This window comes from Theropithecus gelada, chromosome 14, assembly GCF_003255815.1.
Source record: "Theropithecus gelada isolate Dixy chromosome 14, Tgel_1.0, whole genome shotgun sequence".
NCBI classification, from domain to species: domain Eukaryota; kingdom Metazoa; phylum Chordata; class Mammalia; order Primates; family Cercopithecidae; genus Theropithecus; species Theropithecus gelada.
This window is the reverse complement of record NC_037682.1, coordinates 109865307-109884938: the sequence shown is the minus strand read 5'-3', so window position 1 is coordinate 109884938 and position 19632 is coordinate 109865307. Positions and strand designations below refer to the sequence as shown.

The following is a 19632-nucleotide window of genomic DNA, read 5'->3' as shown; positions in this document are numbered from 1 at the left end:
GGGCCTCAAAACAGTTAAGTTGATACAACAACCAAGCTATCTTTTTCTTATTTTATAGGTAATATTACAGTGTCTTCAGGATAGGGAAGCATAGTGTATTACACATCTAGCTCAACTGAATATATATCATCTTTCAGACCTACCTTTGCCATATCTTTTTGCCTAGTGAAATAGAGAAGAATATCCAGATATGCATACAAAAGGATCTGACAGAGCTCGAGATCTTTTATTCGGCCCAATAAAACATCAAACACTGGAATCATGACTTCTGGAAATGTTCGAACTTCCTCATCCAATATCAAGGCTTCAATGACCTCTTCCAGAAACTCAGTTACATCTTCAAAATCTAACAGAAGACAAATGAGAGAGAAAGGAGGGCACAAGAATTTTTATACGCCTTTACACTATAGCTCTTTACTTTCAATAATTCTTTTTTTTTTTTTTTTAAGAGATGGGGTCTTGCTTTTTTGCCCAGCCTGGAGTGTAGTGGCTATTCACAGGTGTGATTATAGCACACTACAGCCTCAAACTCCTGGGCTCAAGGAATCCTTCTGCCTCAGCCTCCAGAGTAGATGGGACTACAAGGGTGTGCTACCATGCCCGGCTTTATTCTACTGGTACTCAACCTCAAAGATCAATATGTGAGCCCTCTTCCTTAATCTGTACCAGAACCATAATGGCTCTGAGACTTTCTAATGCAATTAGTGAAATTTTAAATCTGAAAATCAAAATGTAGAAGCTTACAGATTTTGCTCATGTACTCACGGGCTCCCTGGATGGCTTCTAACATCAAATCTACCAGTTGCTCATGGATGTTTTGGTCAACATAGATCTCGGGGGTGAGAAGAACTGTTCGGGTATTAGACACAGTGAGGTTTCTGCACTGCACTGCAAAGGGTAGCAGGTTCTCTGGAACTTTGGTAATCTGCAAACAGCATGAAGAAAAGAGCGAATAGTCTAACTCTAATCTGGAATGAAAGTAGACACAGTGAATAGAATAGAAGAGATAGACTGGTCTCCTGTGGATGCTTGAAAATTAATTAGAGATTCAATCCTTGGCTTAAGGAATCATCTATCTGCCTATTTAAAATTCCAATCCTGGAAATGTCAGGCTTAGCCTACTCTAATATTTACATCTCAGTGGAAATGAATTCATGAGTCCTTTTCTGTTTTTTGAGACGGAGTCTCGCTCTGTCACCCAGGCTGGAGTGCAGTGGTGTGATCTCAGCTCACTGCCTCCTCCACCTCCCAGGTTCATGTGATTCTCCTGCCTCAGCCTCCTGAATAGCTGGGATTATAAACGTGTGCCACCACGCCTGGCTACTTTTTGTATTTTTAGTAGAGAAAAGGTTTTGCCACATTGGCCAGGCTGATCTTGAACTCCTGGCCTCATGTGATCCACCTGCCTTGGCCTCCCAAAGTGCTGGGATTACAGGAGTGAGCCACTGTGCCCAGCCTCATGAGACTTTTTTAAGGATGTGATTTCTAAAGAGGTTTTAGAGAGAATAGGAGGCACTAGTTAATTGGGGAGAAGGGTGGACCCCAACATACAGAAAGCAGAGACTAAAGCTTTAGTGCATCTGATATCCAGTGTTCTAAACATACTATGACATATATAAATTGATATAAAAGCTTTACTGTCCCTGATATTCAGTTCTAGACATACTATGACATACATAAATTGATATAAAGACCGATCCAACTCTGGCCTACATGCTAAAGTCATATCCAAGAGGACAATATAGTATTCAATGGGGATTATTCCTTTACCTCTTCCTTGGCTCTCTGGAAGCAGGAGTAAAGGTAACAAAAAATGTGCCTCTCCCCTGCATCTCGATCAGCAGAGAGATTTAGCGTTGTAGAAGAAGTCATGTTAATTAAGTGGTTGCCTGGATCTTGAAGTAATAAGCGAGCGAAGAGGGCCTATAAAGAAAAACAAACAAAAATACTAAACTATTGCAAAATTAATCTTAGAACGTTAAGATGTAAAAGGTAATTCTGATACAGGTTATTAGCAAGAATCACAGATTTGAATGTAGAGTCAAGGAGAAAAAAAGGGCCCTGTATCTTTTCACTTAAGAAAATATTAGAAAATTATGGTATATATAAAGTTATCCTAAACTAAGCCTCAAGTGTCTAGTATAGCCCCAGCATAGAGTTGGCATTAAAAGACTATTTGTTGAATGGTGCTGAGATCAGTGATTAAACTTAAATGTGAAATCTACTATTCTGTGTGATTGCTGATCTCATTCAGACTTATATAAAGATACTCTAAATGTGAAGTTAAACTGCAAGGTGTCAACTGTCTTTCCTACCAAACTTTTATTCTTTTAATGTTACTCAGGCACCTGCAAGGTACAACGCACTGTTTTTTTAAAGTGCTGTGGTTTACAAGTTTGTCTCCAACAAAATTCATGTTGAAATTTGATTTCCATGTGGCACTGTTGGAGGTGGGGCTAGCGGGAGGTGTCTGGGTATGGAAGCGGATCCCTCATGAACTGCTTGGTGCTATTCTCAAGGTGGTGAATGAGTTCTTGCTCTCACAAGACTGGATTAATTCTCATAGGAATGGATAAATTCCCTCCAGAGTGGGTTCTTATTAAGCCAGGACACCTCTCAGGTTTTCTCCTCTTTGCATGTGTCCTCATCGTATGTGTCCTTTGCTAACTTCCTCTACCACGCTGTGAGGCAGCACAAAAGCCCTCACCAGCGGCCAGGGACATGCCCTGAAACTTCTCAGCCTGCAGAACTGTGAGCTAAAGAAACCTTTCTTTATAAATTACTGTTTGGGTGTTCTTTTTTTTTTCTTTCTATAGACGGGTCTTTCTTACTCTGTCGCTTAGGCTGGAGTGCAGAGGCTCACTGCAGCCTCTGCCTCTCAGGCTCAAGCAATCCTCCCACCTCAGCCTCCTGAGTAGCTGGGACTTCAGGTACATGCCATCACAGCCAGTTAATTCTTTGTATTTTTTGTAGAAACATGGTCTTGTTGTGTTGCCAGGGCTGGTAACTCTTGGCCTGAAGAGATCCTCCCAAAGTGATGGGATTACAGGTGTGAGCCACTGTGCCCAGTCACAGGTATTCTTTTATAGCAACACAAAACAGACTAAGATAGAAAGGATATAAAGAAGAAAAAGTGATGAGCCTTGTCCTTAAGAACTTAAGTTTAATAGGGGAGATAAGACAGGTACATAAGAAAGCTGCAACATGAGATAGGAAGTGACAATTCCCATAAGAGATTCAGAGGCTGATTATTCTAGGTACCCAGAGAAGGAAGTAACACTTTTATTTGGCAAGGCTTTGTAATTTTTTTTTTTTTTTTTGAGATAGTCTTGCTCGGTTGTCCAGGCTGGAGTGCAGTGATGTGATCTCGGCTCATTGCAACCCCCACCTCCTGGGTCTAAACCATTCTCCTGCCTCAGCCTCCCAAGTAGCTGGGACTACAAGCACCCACCACCATGCCCAGCTAATTTTTTGTATTTTTAGTAGAGATGGGGTTTCACTGTGTTAGCCAGGATAGTCTCGATCTCCCAACCTCGTGATCCACCTGCCTCGGCCTCCAAAAGTACTGGGATTACAGGCGTGAGTCAATGTGCCTGTCCAAGGCTTTGTAATTAAGAAGGCATTTTAACTGGTTCTTAGAGGATGGGTAGATTTGGACATGTGGCCATGGTAGATAAAAAGATTCCAAAAGAGGAACACCACAATGTTAGAGATGCACATCCAGGTTAATTGGCCTTCTACTGGCAAAAAAAAAAAAAAAAAAGAGAGAGGGATGGACATATGGACACAAGCATAAGTTGGAGAACAGTGAGCAGAGTTCAGGTGCATAGCTAATTTTTGCTAAGGGTACACATTAGGAACATAAGAATATTACCTGCTCAACGTTGCTCATATCGAGCCAGTCTTGATCTTCTAGCTCTACTGCCATTTCTTCCAAATACACACAACGGCTGGGGATGCCATTCCCGCTTTTCAAGCTGGGATCACCTGGGAAATGGTTTTAATATGATAGGTTAAGGATTATGCTTTTGTCTTATACAGACAACTGATCTTGACAGCATCACTCTTGAATTGCAAATCTGACTCAGGAATACCAGAATGATCCTGATACACAAAGCAACATCTAAAGATTCAAATCGTTTTTTTTCCCTTCTAGTCACAGAGAAAGGGATTTGTTATAAACCTAGCATCATGACATTTAAAGAGTAAATCCCAGACATTAGTACCAACCTTGGGGTTTAACCACAGACAGGGCACAGAGGGCAAACACTCTCTGATGCCTCTGAGGGCTCCCATCTGAAAATTTAGGTTACCTCTGAGAAGAAAATCAGTTTGGCTACCATTCCATGTCCCTTTTAAGGTAGTAAAGGCAAGTAGCTATATAGTGCAGTCAGTATTGAAACGGGAACAACAGATCTGTGTCTAAATACTGTTTTTAGATCATACCAAAAGCTTCACTGAAATATAAAACCTGAGTTTCAGGGAGTGCAGTGAGTAGGTTTGTATCTAACCATTAGCTGTAATCGGCTTCTAAGAGCAAGCCCCTAGCCCAAGTTCAAATAGGAAGGGTAGAATCATGAAGATATTGGCTACAAGTTTGTAACTCACTGTTGTCCAGAGTAATAAGGAAGATCCTTTGGATCATGTGATTGATGTTGAGTTGCTCACATATTTCTTGCTGTGATCGGAAGGAGCGGCTAATCTCAGCCACAGAGTAATCGAATTCATCCAGGCTCTCTGACACGCTATTATCCGAGTCATCTGGGCTAGCTGGGAGTTCATCTGCCAGAAAATGTATACTGTTAAATGTTACACCCCTTTCTTTAAGAGAGAATCAAGCATACTACCAAAAATAATAAATGTAACCAAGAGGATGATAATTTTGGATGTAAAACAAGCTAATCATCTAATTAGTGAACATCTCAAGTCAGGGAAGTTAAGTATAGGGTTTTGAAATTCCTGGCTATAAATCCTACCACATTTTACAAAGCAAAAGTTTTATTTCTATCCATAATTATACTCCACACTGCCAGAAATAGCAATATGTTATCTTCTCTACAGAATCCTAGTGAACAAAGAATTACCTAATAGATCAAAATGCCTTTAATTATTTTAAATGTATGGCTTTTCTCCCTGATTTTAAGAGATCACATTTGTTTTAATAGTTCTTAACTGTACAGAAAAATATAGTAGAGAAAGTCTCCTGAACCAATTCCCTAAAGATACTTAACACTGTTCAAGAATTTTTTTCTATTCTGGTGCTAATATTCATTACTATCTTTTAAATTTTTTTTAAAAATGGGACACTATACATAGCTGTTTTCAGCTTGCCTCTTAATCAGCACCAACGCCTTTCCTTGTTAGGTCATTTAGAGGCCTACCTCATTCTTTTTTTTTTTTTTTTTTTTTTTTGAGACGGAGTCTCGCTCTGTAGCCCAGGCTGGAGTGCAGTGGCTGGATCTCAGCTCACTGCAAGCTCCGCCTCCCGGGTTCACGCCATTCTCCTGCCTCAGCCTCCCGAGTAGCTGGGACTACAGGCGCCCGCCACCTCGCCCGGCTAGTTTTTTGTATTTCTTAATAGAGACGGGGTTTCACTGTGTTAGCCAGGATGGTCTCGATCTCCTGACCTCGTGATCCGCCCGTCTCGGCCTCCCAAAGTGCTGGGATTACAGGCTTGAGCCACCGCGCCCGGCCCCTCATTCTTTTTAATGGCTGTATTGTATCACATCTCTTGCATGCCCTGTGATTTAAGTAGCTACTTTCCAACTGATGAACAATAGGGTTGTTTCTAATATTTCATGATTTTAAATACTGCACTGAATACAACTTAACTCTTTTTGTTTACTTGTATGAGTATTTCTACAGGATAAATTCACAGTAGCAGAACTGCTAGATCAAAGAGCTCGAACATTTAAAAAGTTAACATTTACTGCCAGGCACGGTGGCTCACGCCTATAATCCCAGCACTTTGGGAGGCCAAGGTGGGCGGATCACGAGGTCAGGAGATTGAGACCATCCTGGCTAACATGGTGAAACCCTATCTCTACTAAAAAATACAAAAAATTAGCCAGGTATGGTGGCACACACCTGTAGTCCCAGCTACTTGGGAGGCTGAGGCAGCAGAATCACTTAAACCCGGGAGGCAGAGGTTGCAGTGAGCCGAGATTGTGCCACTGCCCTCCAGCCTGGGTGACAGAGCGAGACTTCATCTCAAAAAAAAAAAAAAAAGTTAACATTTACTACCAAGTTACCCTCAAACTGTTCTGATTTGCATGCAAACCCAACAGTATATGAGAGTGCCTGTTTGAATCGTCACACATTTTATAGGTAAAAAAACTATTTAATGGTTGTTTTAGTTGGCATTTCTCTAATGATTGATGATAATAAATTATTTATTTATTTATTTATTTATTTATTTATTTTTTGAGACAGAGTCTCGCTCTGCCGCCCAGGCTGGAGTGCAGTGGCCGGATCTCAGCTCACTGCAAGCTCCGCCTCCCGGGTTCCGGCCATTCTCCTGCCTCAGCCTCCCGAGTAGCTGGGACTACAGGCGCCCGCCACCTCGCCCGGCTAGTTTTTTGTATTTTTAAAGTAGAGACGGGGTTTCACCGTGTCAGCCAGGATGGTCTCGATCTCCTGACCTCGTGATCCGCCCGTCTCGGCCTCCCAAAGTGCTGGGATTACAGGCTTGAGCCACCGCGCCCGGCCGATAATAAATTTTTTAATCATTTGGTTATAAGTTGTCTGTCACATCTTTTGTACCTTTTTTTTCCTTCTTGTTCCTCTTTTCTTATTGATGAAATTCCTTCTATTTTTATTTTTATTTTTTAAAAAAAATTTCTGTCCTCAAAATCTGCTCCCATCCTTTGATTTTTTTTTTTTTTTTTTTTTTTGAGATGGAGTCTCACTCTGTCGCCCAGGCTGGAGTGCAGTGGTGTGATCTTGACTCACTGCAACCTCCGCCTCCCAGGTTCAAGCGATTCTCCTGCCTCAGCCAAGTAGTTGGGTCTACAGGCGCCCACCACCACACCTGGCTAATTTTAGTAATTTTAGCAGAGATGGGGTTTTACCATGTTGGCCAGCCTGATCTCAAACTCCTGACCTCAGGCGATCCGCCCACCTCGGCCTCCCAAAACGCTGGGATTATAGGCGCCTGCCATCACGCCCGGCTAATTTTTATCTTTAGTAGAGATGGGGTTTTGTCATGTTGGCCAGGCTGGTCTCGAACTCCTGACCTCCAGTGATCTGCCCACCTAGGCCTCACAAAGAGCTGGGATTACAGGCGCGAGCCACTGTGCCCGGCCCCATCATTCATGTTGAATGACTACATAAAAGTAATGTGATTCACTATATGCCACATATGAGTCTGTATCTACTTTTCTCTATTGACAGAATGGTTACTCTGAAAGTCCAGGTAAAACTCTCTAAGTAAGAGTTGTTTCAGTGTGGTGAGTATAAGCTCAATATAGGAAGCCAAAGGTTTTGGCAAAGTACTAATTGCTAGTGGAAACAGGTTGGCTCTGGTGGCATGATAAACTCAGTGTAAACAAACTAAGATGAAGAGGTGCCAAAATAGTAACAGAAGGGCATGTGCCTGCAATGCTTCCAACTCTAGCCAGATTTATGTCTGTTTATAGCCAGAAGGACAAGCGTTCTGTTGCTCAGCTGCTATACTGTTGAGTTCTTCTCTGACCTCCAATGGTGACAGAAGCTAAGAATCTGTTTGGCAAAATTTCCCTCAGCCACATACTCATAAATCATACTTTCTCATTCCTTATTTTTCCTATTTTTCACTCTGCTTTCTCCCCTACAGTCTTCTAAACCAGTTTCCCATTCTGGGCCTGTATCATAGAATTCTGGGAGAGATTTCAGAGACTGAAAATATCATGTTAAAAAAAAATCAACATTGACTTTGTTTTTCCCTTGCATCAATCACTCATCTGTCTTGCTTTTACCTCTTTTTTCTTCAGCCCTTTCTGAAAGGCCAAAAGTCAGCTATGCACCTGAATGTTTTTTTAAAAAAATAAACAAAGGGAAAATGCAAACACTTCTCCTTCTCTCAAAAGAAAAACACTATTATTCTTTTCAGAGAGAGAAGGGGAGCAATTTCTGGTTTGAAAGATTGTGAATATCTCCAGAAGACTAACATATTTGAGAAAAATCCTAATTCTTCTAGTGTATATGCTCCTTATAGGAGGAAGCTGGACTTGATTTTAAATTTGGTCCCAGAAAGAAAACCATTTTTTCTGATTAGTGAGATGTTATTCTGATTTTTTTCACAGTAAGGCTAAGGATCAGATTTTTTTTAAAAGTCTGTCCTAACAGGACTAAGCTACAAACGATGCCACTCACTGGAATAGAAGAAGCACTTTGCTTGGGAGGGCCTTTGAAGTGCTGAGCTTAAGAACAAGTCTCATTTGCCTACAGGTCAAAAAAGCTTTTATAGTTCTTCCTTTTACATCTACTTTCTATAGCTGCACATGACTTGCTTTCTACACCTACACTTACCACCTCAGTGTCCTATGTTAAAAACATTTATTTAAATAGCTTTTACTAGGTGATTTTTTTTTTCTTTTAAAGAAAACAGCCTAACAGCTTTGGGATCACAACTGGCATCTGTTACTATGGAACCACCTGTTATCTGGTCTCTTTTTGCACAGTGGAGAGGACAGGGGAGGGGAGGGACTCAAAACAAAACCAACAACAAAAACGAACAAACAAAAAACCCCAATTTCTGCTCTAAACAAACAAACAAAAACAAACTTTTGTCCCAAACTTAAATTCCAATTGCAATTAAGGACTCAAAGAAACGTAATTTGGGAAGACCCCATTCTAGGTCACCTTATCTCCTGCTATTGGCTCCTCTACTTACCAGATTGTTGCTTCAGCTGCTCTTTTTGGATTGCCGCAAACTGTTTGGCATCAGCCAGGGAGCCAAAAAGAGCAGCAAAGGGGTTACTTGAGATGTTGTTGTTATTCTCCTGGTCTGTCATTTCACTTTAAGGTATCCTCCATCCAGACCTAGGGGGAGGGGCTGTTCAAAGGACAGGTATGAGACACAAGAGGGCAGATAACACAATAGCTGTAATATACCCGTGGTTGTTTCTTTTCCCATTTCTCAAATACAACACATTTAAAAAGACTTTGGGTTAAGATTTTCCAATTCCTGTCCCCAAACTCAAGATGTTTTTGGCAAAATGGTTACAAACCTACCAGCTGGACTCGCTGGCTTGATTTGGGGATAGCTAAAACTAAAAAGTCTAAAACATGTTCAGCTGGAATGCATTTATCTGTTGATATGCTTTCATTTGCTATACCTTTAAGAAAATAGGTTAGTGGAAAGAATTATTGAAGTCAAAGAGAGAACTCACCTATTAATTGTAATAACAATGTGGCACTGAAAAATAATAAGACAAGAATTATGGGTTTCCAAAGAATTATTAAGCTGGCAGTCTAGTTCTCATTCACTGGGGTGAGGACAAGGCACTTCTACGACTTGGGGCTGGGGCTGAAAATTCCTCAGCTACATATAAATTAAGTAAAAGCCATGTCTTAGATTTGGACTCTGGCAATCAGGTCTGGAAGCAGTTTAGCTGTATGTTGTGGGTTTTTAACATAGATTAAGCAATCTATTTATTTCTAGGCTTAAAAATACTGATATTTCTTCCATTAAAAATTAAATGGTCTTTGCTTCATGCTATATCTAACCTTCACTGTTTACCTGATTTCTTAAAATAATACTGAAGAAACACAAATTTCAACAGTCAGGTCTACTGTGTAATATGAAATATATATACCTCAAAGGTGTTTAGTAGAGCTGACTGAGCCTGCATTCACACTCTTCTGATTACATTTCCTCATTCGAGACCAAGGGAACTCAGTGGCACAAAAGAATAAGCAGCGCTCCCTGAAAGGCTTTCTCCCCTTTCTGAAATTTTAAAGCCATGACATAGAAATATTAAATACAACTCTGAAAAGGGTGGGAAGAGACAAAGGGTATGAATGTTCTGCTCACAAGGATCTTGAACTGCTACAAGGACAGAGACCTTAGAAATAGCGGGGGTAGGGGTATAAAGGAAGAAAAAAAGAACATTTGATCTACCTTTAGTTTATTGAGGCAAGACTCCTCACAGGATCATATTAACAAAAGTTAATGTGGGCCAGGTGCAGTGGCTCATGCCTGCAATCCCAGTACCTTGGGAGGCTGAGGCAGGTGGATCACCTGAGGTCAGGAGTTCAAGACCAGCCTGGCCAACATGGTGAAACCCCATCTCTACTAAAACACGAAAATTAGCCGGGTGTGGTGGCTGGCAGGTGCCTGTAATCCCAGCTACTTGGGAGGTGGGAGGCTGAGGCAGGAGAATTGCTTGAACTCAGGAGGCAGAGATTGCAGAGAGCCGAGATCACACCACTGCACTTCAACCTGGGTGACAGAGCGAGGCTTCGTCTCAAAAAAAAAAACAAAAAACCAAAAAAAACCCCCAAAACTAATGTGGTCAAAAAAGTTACCCTTATTTACCAGAAAAAGAGATGATTTATAACATTTCTTGACAATTCTGAGGCATCTTCAGCACCTGCTTCATGCTCCTCTGCCATTTTTTCTACACAAGAGCTAACGGCTAATTAGCTGTAATGACTTAGGCAGTCTAGTCTCCTCTCAGTGCAGCTCAAAGCTTTACTTCAAGGAATTTAACCGTTATTTGGATTTTTAGTAGAGATGGCGTATCACCATGTTGGCCAGGCTGGTCTTGAACTCCTGACCTCAAGTGATCCTCCCACCTTGGCCTCCCAAAGTGCTGGGATTATAGGCATGAGTCACTGCACTTAGCCTTCTGTATTTTATTTTTTGCTATGTATATTTTATTTATTTATTTATTTGAGACGGAGTCTCGCTCTGTCGCCCAGGCTGGAGTGCAGTGGCCGGACCTCAGCTCGCTGCAAGCTCCGCCTCCCGGGTTTACGCCATTCTCCTGCCTCAGCCTCCCGAGCAGCTGGGACTACAGGCGCCCGCCACCTCGCCTGGCTAATTTTTTGTATTTTTTAGTAGAGACAGGGTTTCACCATGTTAGCCAGGATGGTCTTGATCTCCTGACCTCGTGATCCACCCATCTCGGCCTCCCAAAGTGCTGGGATTACAGGCGTGAGCCACCGTGCCCAGCCTGCTATGTATATTTTAGTCAAGCTTAATAATGTAAAAAGGGAAAGATACCATATTTAGTATTGAAATTAATGAGGGGGCTTTTCCCCATGTAATTACTGCATAGGTTTAATTATTTCCTCTAGTAAATGTAAAACCACCAAGAATTGTCTTATTGTTAGCTGACCACCCTTCTACTTCCATCCTAAAATACCTCAAATTCCAGAGGTATTTTTAAAAAGTATACTGAGCTTTTGTTATTTTTCTCTCTAAAACATCACATTCATTTTTTCCTTTGGGTATCCACTCCACTCAATCCAGAAGAGGTTGACCAGTTCAGAAGGGGTTGACTTCACCCACTAGCCCCAGGAATGAACATACAAGTCTGGCTGGGCTAAAAAGAATACAGCATTTTCCGGCCAAAGCAATTGATCCAGGAGTGGGCAAAAGACACTATGGAGGCCTAACAGAGTCAATGAATACCAGCTTCACGACTTCAGTTGAACCTACAGAAAAGTGAGTTTTTTCCTGCTTGAGTTGCTAGGCCGGTAAGTTAGAGTTGCCATCTTTACACCATTTAGAAAAGGCCTAGCCTAAAACTAAGGCAACATACACTAGAAAATAGAATTGAGAGATGGAAAGAGAAGTCTGGACTTTTCAGTTATAAAAACCAATAAAATTTACCTAAGTGCCTAAACCAGTTTGATGTTTTTTAAAACACAACTGAAAAGTGGCCAGATTATTACAAAGGACATGCATCACCTGCAACACATAAGCAGAAAGAAAGCTGAAAGCCAGGAATACAGCACATATGACAGAGAAGCTCTTAAGACTATCAAGAAGGCCGGGCACAGTGGCTCATGCCTATAATCCCAGCACTTTGGGAGGCCAAGGCGGGCAGATCATGAGGTTAGGAGTTCGAGACCAGCCTGACCAACATGGTGAAACCCCATCTCTACTAAAAACACAAAAAAATGTAGCCAGGTGTGGTGGCGTGCACCTGTAATCCCAGCTACTCAGGAGGCTGAGGCAGGAGAATGGCTTGAACCTGGGAGGCAGAGGTCGCAGTGAGCCAAGATCATGCCACTGCACTCCAGCCTAGGCAACAGAGGGAAACTGTCTCAAAAAAAAAAAAAAAAAAAAAAAAAAGACTACCAAGATAAACAAGAAGAATTTATCACCATAAATTGCATTACTTCCTTCTTTCTCCATACTATACTGTTGCACTGTATAAAGAAGCTAGCTTTCTACATTTTACCTCTACTTTTACTAGGAGTTTAAACTTTCTGCATTGCTAGGCTGTAAGCTCTTCTGATTACATGTTCATATCTGATTATTCTCTCTTCTGTGTCTAGCATTATACATCACAATCACACAATCCTAAATAAGTAGTTATTGAATGGCTTCAATCTTACACGTAGTTCTTTCTGAACTCCTTGTAATCAACAGCATCACCGTGACCATGATCCTACTTCAAGGTAAGGGCTTTACTACTTGTCTTAGGTTGCAGTGGAAGGTCAAGCTACCAGGCTAGACGCTGGTTCTTTGGTATCTTGGCATGTGTAGAATGGTGGATGGAAATAAGTCTCTGTTGTCATCTCTACTATCTGTGAAAAACAAAAAGGTTCTCACCTACCTTTCACTAAGCTCATCTTTTTCACAGGTACGTCAAATCTGTGTACAAACTTTAGATTTGTTCAATGCACTTACCAAAGTAAATAAGAGTACCTAGATAATCACCCACTCTAAAGGTCTGATAAAATGAAACCTAAATATTTTGTTTAATATTCAATAATGTCACTCGGGATTTATAATCTCCTATTTTCAGGGCCGGGTGCAATATGTCATGCCTGTAATTCCAGCACTTTGGGAGGCCAAGGTGGACAGATTACTTGAAGTCAGAAGTTTGAGACCAGCCTGGCCAATGTGGTGAAACCCTACTAAAAGTGATTACAGGCGCACACCACCATGCCTTAGCCAGGCTGTAATCCCAGTTACTTGGGAGGCTGAGGCAGGAGAATCACTTTAAACTGGGAGATGGAGGTTGCCATGAGCTGAGATCATGCCACTGCACTCCAGGGCAGAGCCTGGGCGACACAGTCAGACTCTGTCCTCACCCACACAAAAAAAAAATATATATATATATATACACACACATATATATGTGTATATGTGTGTGTATATATATACACGTGTGTGTGTGCATATATACACACATATATATGTATGCATATTTTTTCCTATTTTCAACACCATACAGAGATACAACACTATCCTGTTGTCAGACACTTTGGGATGGTACAACTACCAATCCTTAGAAGCTTTTGGATTTGATTCTTTTAAAATATGTCCTCCTTGAAAACAAGTTTCACTCTGATATACCTGCTGCAAAGATCTATATCTATAATAGCTGTCCTACAAAATTCTGTCACCTCCTCCGAATTATTCAAGCTTTGTTTATGAATAGTACCACTAATCCTTTAAGACCATTGTCAGCTCTCATGAACACACAACTGTGTTAACATCAGACTTGTTTTTTTTTTTTTTTTTTTTTTGAGATGGAGTCTTGCTCTGTCGCCCAGGCTGGAGTGCAGTGGCACAATCTCGGCTCACTGCAAGCTCCGCCTCCCGGGTTCACGCCATTCTCCTGCCTCAGCCTCCCGAGTAGCTGGGACTACAGGCGCCCGCCACCACGCCCGGCTAATGTTTTGTATTTTTAGTAGACACGGGGTTTCACCGTGTTAGCCAGGATGGTCTCGATCTCCTGACCTCGTGATCCGCCCGCCTTGGCCTCCCAAAGTGCTGGGATTACAGGCATGAGCCACCGCGCCCGGCCGGTATTGTTTTTAAACAGAAATATCTGGAACACTTTGTAAAACTGGGATTGTCAAAATCAAGCTCTATCAAATCATATCCTCCCATAAGGTCTGTGCCCTGGTAAATAATACATATATCATTTTAAAATAGAAATTAAAATATCAATTTAAAATATAAATTAAAAAACAATTTTCGTTGTTGCATGTTTCACCTAACACTATCAGGCCAGACGAATGTGGCAACAAAATTCCATCAACACATCTATCTGCAACCTAGAAGGATGTCAAGTCAAAAAGCAGACAGCAGTCCTTCTTGGATCCCATTTTATCGCAGGTGGGCTTCCACGTGACGCCAAAACAGTAAATGACAGCGAGACTAAACACATGCTTGCTCTCAGGGCATACAACTGAACCTAAAGGGAAGGCTCATCAAATATAAGGTCATGAGCCATGGTCACTCAATTTTAGAAGTGTCTTCCAAACCCAAGGAAACATGAAGCAGAGTGACCCAAGAGTTTTCTGAGGTGAACTCATCACCTGCCTTAAGAAATGTCAACACCCTGACGTATACATTCAACTGGTTTGCTTACGACTCGCGATTAATCTTATCTTCTTGGCATCTGCCTATTTGTTATCTATTCTTCATATTTGATCCTTCCATGTTCCATAAGGGATTCGCAGGAAGGAGGGAGATCCACCCGCCTGGGGCACGTTCTAGAGAAAGTAAGTCAAAGATAATGCAATGATAGCGCTCCGGCCTGTCCAGGAGGGGCTTGGCAAAGATGGGGACAGAAATGTACAGAGAGACATCAGAAGCTGGGGCACTGTAAGGGGTTCCAAATCAGACAGGGTCGAAGTTCAAGAAAGAGAAGGTGCCTGGTTAGGAAAGCACAGGAGAAGGAATTTGGAGAAGATAAGAGTGAACAGGCATTAAGTGGCATTGGACTAGCAGAAAATATCACAATGCAAAGTCAATGACCCCGTCCCCTGAAGCTATTGCCTGTCTTACCAGAGCCTGAAGGGCCAGCAGCGACGACACGACAGAATCTCAGCCGCCGAAAGGTTCCCACTTCCGACTCAGCACATCAACCGGAAGTTACGTCATCAACAAGCGCCGGGGTTTGTGGAAGTTCATTCCGCGCCGGAAGCACCGTGTGCAGGCTCACCCGGGGGACTGGCGCGCAAATCCGGCTACAGCGCATGCGCTCGCTGTATAGCTGCGGACTGGAGGCGGGGCGGAAGTGGCAGGAAGTGGCCTGGGGTCGGATTGTGGGGGCGGGAGTGGGTCCACCTGGCAGTGCACTTTGGAGTGTGGAATATGAGGCTGGGTTTTTTAAATCAGCGTACCGAGGGCAGATAAAACTGTGATCCCTGGCTCTGCTCGCAACCTCTGTTGGGGGTCTGCTCTCTTATTTTCCCACCAGTCCTATACCTTTTTGAAGCAGCTTCTGTTACTCTCTATTATTCAAAGGGATGACACTAATAGCAATAACAACTAAAAGTTTGTTATTGTGCTGTCTTCGGAGCAGTCTTTGGAGTGTGCTATCTTTGATTGGATTTCAGTTTTCTTCTCTGTGAAGTGGAGACGGTATACATCCTACAAGGTTGTTTTTGAGATACACATAAATGGCCGGGCACAGTGGCTCACGCCTGTAATCCCAGCACTTTGGGAGGCCGAGACGGGCGGATCACGAGGGCAAGAGATCAGGATACACATAAATAATAAAGGAAATAATTTTCAAGAGTTAAAAGCACTGTGCAAGTGAAAATTCACAGAATGAGAGAAAATAGTTGCAACTCATATATCTGATAAAGGATTAATATCTAAAATATATAAAGAACTACAAGAACAAAAAAACCCCAAACAGTTCAGTTCAAAAAAGGGCAAAGGACTTGAATAGACATTTCTTCAAAGAAGATACATTCCAAGAGAATAACTATCCACTTGGTATCTGTGGGGGATTTGTTTCAGGACCCCCTGGGTACCAAAATCCATGGATACTCAAGTTCCTTATACAAAATGATGCAGTATTTGCATATAAACTATGCACATCCTCCTGTGTCATCCTAGAGATGACTAAGTCATCTCTAGATCACTTATAATACCTAATACAATGTAAATCTAAATAGTGTTGTATTGTTTAGGGAATAATGGCAAAAAGTCTGTACATGTTCAGTACAGATGAAATTTGTTTTGGAATATTTCCAATTCATGGTTGGTTGAATCCATAGATGGAGTCCACATATATGGAAGGCCAACTGTACAAATTGTGGATAAGCATATGAAAGAGTGCTCAACATCGCTCGTCTTTAGGGAAATGAGAATAAAACGTAATACCTACTAGGATGGCTATTATATATAAAAAAAGGAAAGTAATTGTTGGCAGATGTGGAGAAATGGAAACCCTATGCATTGCTCATGGCAACGTTAAATAGTCCAGACTTTTTGGAAAAACAGTTTGATGATTCCTCAAAAAGTTAAACATAGTATAACCATGTGATCAAGCAATTCCGCTTTGACATAGATGTTCAAAATAACTGAAAGCAGGAACTTAGATACTTGTATACCTATGTTTACAGTAGCATTATTCATAATAACCAAAAGGTGGAAACAACCCAGAATGTCCATCAACAGACGAATGCATAAACAAAATATGGTATATAGCTACAGATGACTTATTCAGCCTTGAAAAAGAATGAAGTTCTGATACATGCTGAAACACTGATGAACCTTGAAAACGTTATGCTAAGTGAAATGGGCCAGACAGAAAGGACTAAATACTGTTTGATTCAATTTATATGTGGTACCCAGAATAGGCACGTTCCTTGAGAGAGAAAGTATAATAGAGGTCACCAGGGATTGGAGTGAGAGGGGAATGTGAGTTATTTTCTAATGGGTACCAAGTTTCTGTTTAGGATGATGAAAAAGTTCTGAAATGGGTAGTGATGATGGCTACGCATTGTGGATATATTTAATACCATTGAATGGTACATTTAAAAATAGTTAAAATGGGGTTGGGTGCAGTGGCTCATGCCTGTAATTCCAGCACTGTAGGAAGCCGAGGTGGGCAGATCACTTGAAGTCAGGAGTTCGAGACCAGCCTGGCCAACATAGTGAAACCCTGTCTCTACTAAAAATACAAAAATTAGCTGAGTGTGTTGATGTGCGCCTGTAATCTCAGCTACTTGGGAGGCTGAGGCAGGAGAATCACTTGAACTCGGGAGGCAGAGGTTGCAGTGAGCCGAGATTGTGCCACTGCACTAGAGTGCCTGGATGACAGAGTGAGACTCTGTCTCAAAAAAAAAAAAAAAAAAAAAAAAAAAGAAAGATTAAAATGGTAAATTTTAGGTTATATATGTTTTACCACACACACACACAAAAAGCCCTGGGCAATCTTAATGTGCCTACCACTGTTACAGTTCCTAAAGATACCGTAGTGAAAAAATATAAGTCTTTTCCTTCTTGGAGCTTATAATCTGGTAAGTTGGGTTGTAACAGCATTTAAAATTAATGGTCACAAGATGAATCATTCAATAATAGTTTTGGAATAACTGGGTAACTATCTGTATTTAAAGTTGGTTACTACATTAGATCTGACGCTAACATCAATTCAAGATGGGTCAAAGATGTAAATGCATAAAATAAAACCATAAAAATACTAGAGGAATTCATGGGGGAACTTTTAAAAAAGGATAATTTTAAAATGGAGGAAGACTTTCTAAATATGAAACATAACCTAGAGGTCATAAGAGACCAGTGAATTCTACTACATGCAAATATTTATAAAGTGTGCATGAAAAACTAACCATAAGCAAAGTTAAAAAACACATAAAGTTGGAAAAGGACTTGCAACTAATATCACAAAAGACCTAGTTTCCCAAATATGTAACGGGTTAGTGTAAGTCAGTAAGAAAAAGACCAAAGATGTGAACTTACATATCATGAGAAGGAAAAACAAATGGTTTACTCCAGTTTTTTTTTTGAGATGGGGTTTCACTCTTGTTGCCCAAGCTAGAGTGCAAATGGTGCAATCTTGGCTCACTGCAGCCTCCACCTCCCAGGTTCAAACAATTCTCCTGCCTCAGCCTCCTGAGTAGCTGGGATTACAGGTACCCACCACCACACCCAGCTTATTTTTTGTATTTTTAGTAGAGACAGGGTTTCGCCATGTTGGCTAGGCTGGTCTCGAACTACTGGCCTCAGGTGATCCGCCCGCCTTGGCCTCCCAAAGTGCTGGGATTACAGGTGTGAGCCACCACACCCAGCCTCCAATTTTTAATAAGAAAAATGTAAACTAAAATTATAGTGAGAGGCCATTCAGGTTGGCATGATTCAAAAGGTTAATAATACACTGTTGGAACATGTGTGGAATAACAGGCACTTTTGTTTATTGTTATTGGTAGTATATATTGGTACAACCTGGCTGGGTACAGTAGCTCACACCTGTAATCCCAGCACTTTGGGAGGATGAGGTGGGAGGATCACTTGACCCCAAGAGTTTGAGATTGGCTTGAGCAACATAGTGAGACCCTGTCTCTATATAAAAAAAAAATTAAACAATTAGCTGGATATAGTGGCACACGCCTGAAATCTCAGCTACTCAGGAGGCTGAAGTAGGAGAATTGCTTGAGCCTGGGCAGTCGAGGCTGCAGTGAGCCAATGTCATGCCACTGCACTCCAGCCTGAGCAACAGAGCAAGACCCTGTCATACCTGTGTGTGTATATATATACACACACACACTTGTGTCATATATATATACTTGTGTGTATGTGTGTTGTGTTTACAACTGCTATAAAGTGAAATTTGGCAATAGATAATAAAATTAAAAATGCAAATACAAGTGTCCAAAAATTCAATTTATTTGTATTGGTTACAAATAGACTTATGTGTGTTCAAAATGACATTTATTGTTAGAGCTAAAACTGTAAAACTGTAAAAAGTATAAAAAGAAGACAGGAGAAAATATTTGTAACTGTGGGTTTGGTAAAGATTTATTAGACATGATACCAAAAGCACAATATATAGAAGAAAAAAATCGATAAAATGTACTTCAAAATTCAAACCTTTTGCTCTTCAAAAGACACCATTAAGAAAAACAAACCATAGATTGGTAGAAAATATTTCCAAATCATATATCTGATAAAGGACTTATATCAAAAATATATGCAAAAAAAGAAGACAAATAAGCCAACTTAAAAATGGGCAAAAGATTTGAATAGACATTTCACTAAAAATATATGAATGGTTAATAAACACATGAAAGAATACTCAGCATGGTTAGTCTCTAGGGAAATGCAAATTAAGACCATAATAAAATACCATATTAAACCCATAGACTAGCTGTATTAAAATACAGTTACAGGCCTGGCCCGGTGGCTCACGCCTGTAATCCCAGCACTTTGGGAGGCCGAGGGAGGCAGATCATTTGAGGTCAGGAATTCGAGACCAGCCTGGCCAACATGGTGAAACCCTGTCTCTACTAAATACACAAAAAAATGAGCCGGGCATGGTGGCACGTGCCTGTAGTCTCAGCTACTGGGGAGGCTGAGGCAAGAGAATTGCTTGAACCTGGGAGGTGGAGGTTGCAGTGAGCTGAGATTGCACCACTGCACTCCAGCCTGGGCCACAGAGCAAGACTCCATCTCAAAAAAAAAAAAAAAAAAAAAGAAAAGAAAAT

The 19632-nt window shown here is 41.2% G+C and overlaps 1 protein-coding gene across 3 annotated transcripts in view; it reads right to left on the bottom strand.

Annotated features, from left to right (window-relative positions):
• Positions 1–15056, bottom strand: part of UBE4A (ubiquitination factor E4A) — a 40271-nt gene extending 25215 nt beyond the window's left edge. Inside the window, exons 1-8 of one of the 3 annotated variants that reach the window (XM_025355765.1) lie at positions 14963–15008; positions 9798–9928; positions 8873–9034; positions 4609–4782; positions 3875–3987; positions 1771–1923; positions 745–925; positions 144–346 (exon numbers count right to left, since the gene is read on the bottom strand). In XM_025355765.1, the coding sequence (XP_025211550.1) occupies positions 144–346; positions 745–925; positions 1771–1923; positions 3875–3987; positions 4609–4782; positions 8873–8993 (945 nt within the window). In that variant the 5' untranslated portion in view covers positions 8994–9034; positions 9798–9928; positions 14963–15008. Of the gene's footprint in view, positions 1–143; positions 347–744; positions 926–1770; positions 1924–3874; positions 3988–4608; positions 4783–8872; positions 9035–9797; positions 9929–14962 lie in introns of all 3 variants that reach the window. The other 2 variants (XM_025355764.1, XM_025355766.1) reach the window with 2 other exon arrangements.
• Between the last annotated feature and the right edge of the window lie 4576 nt (positions 15057–19632).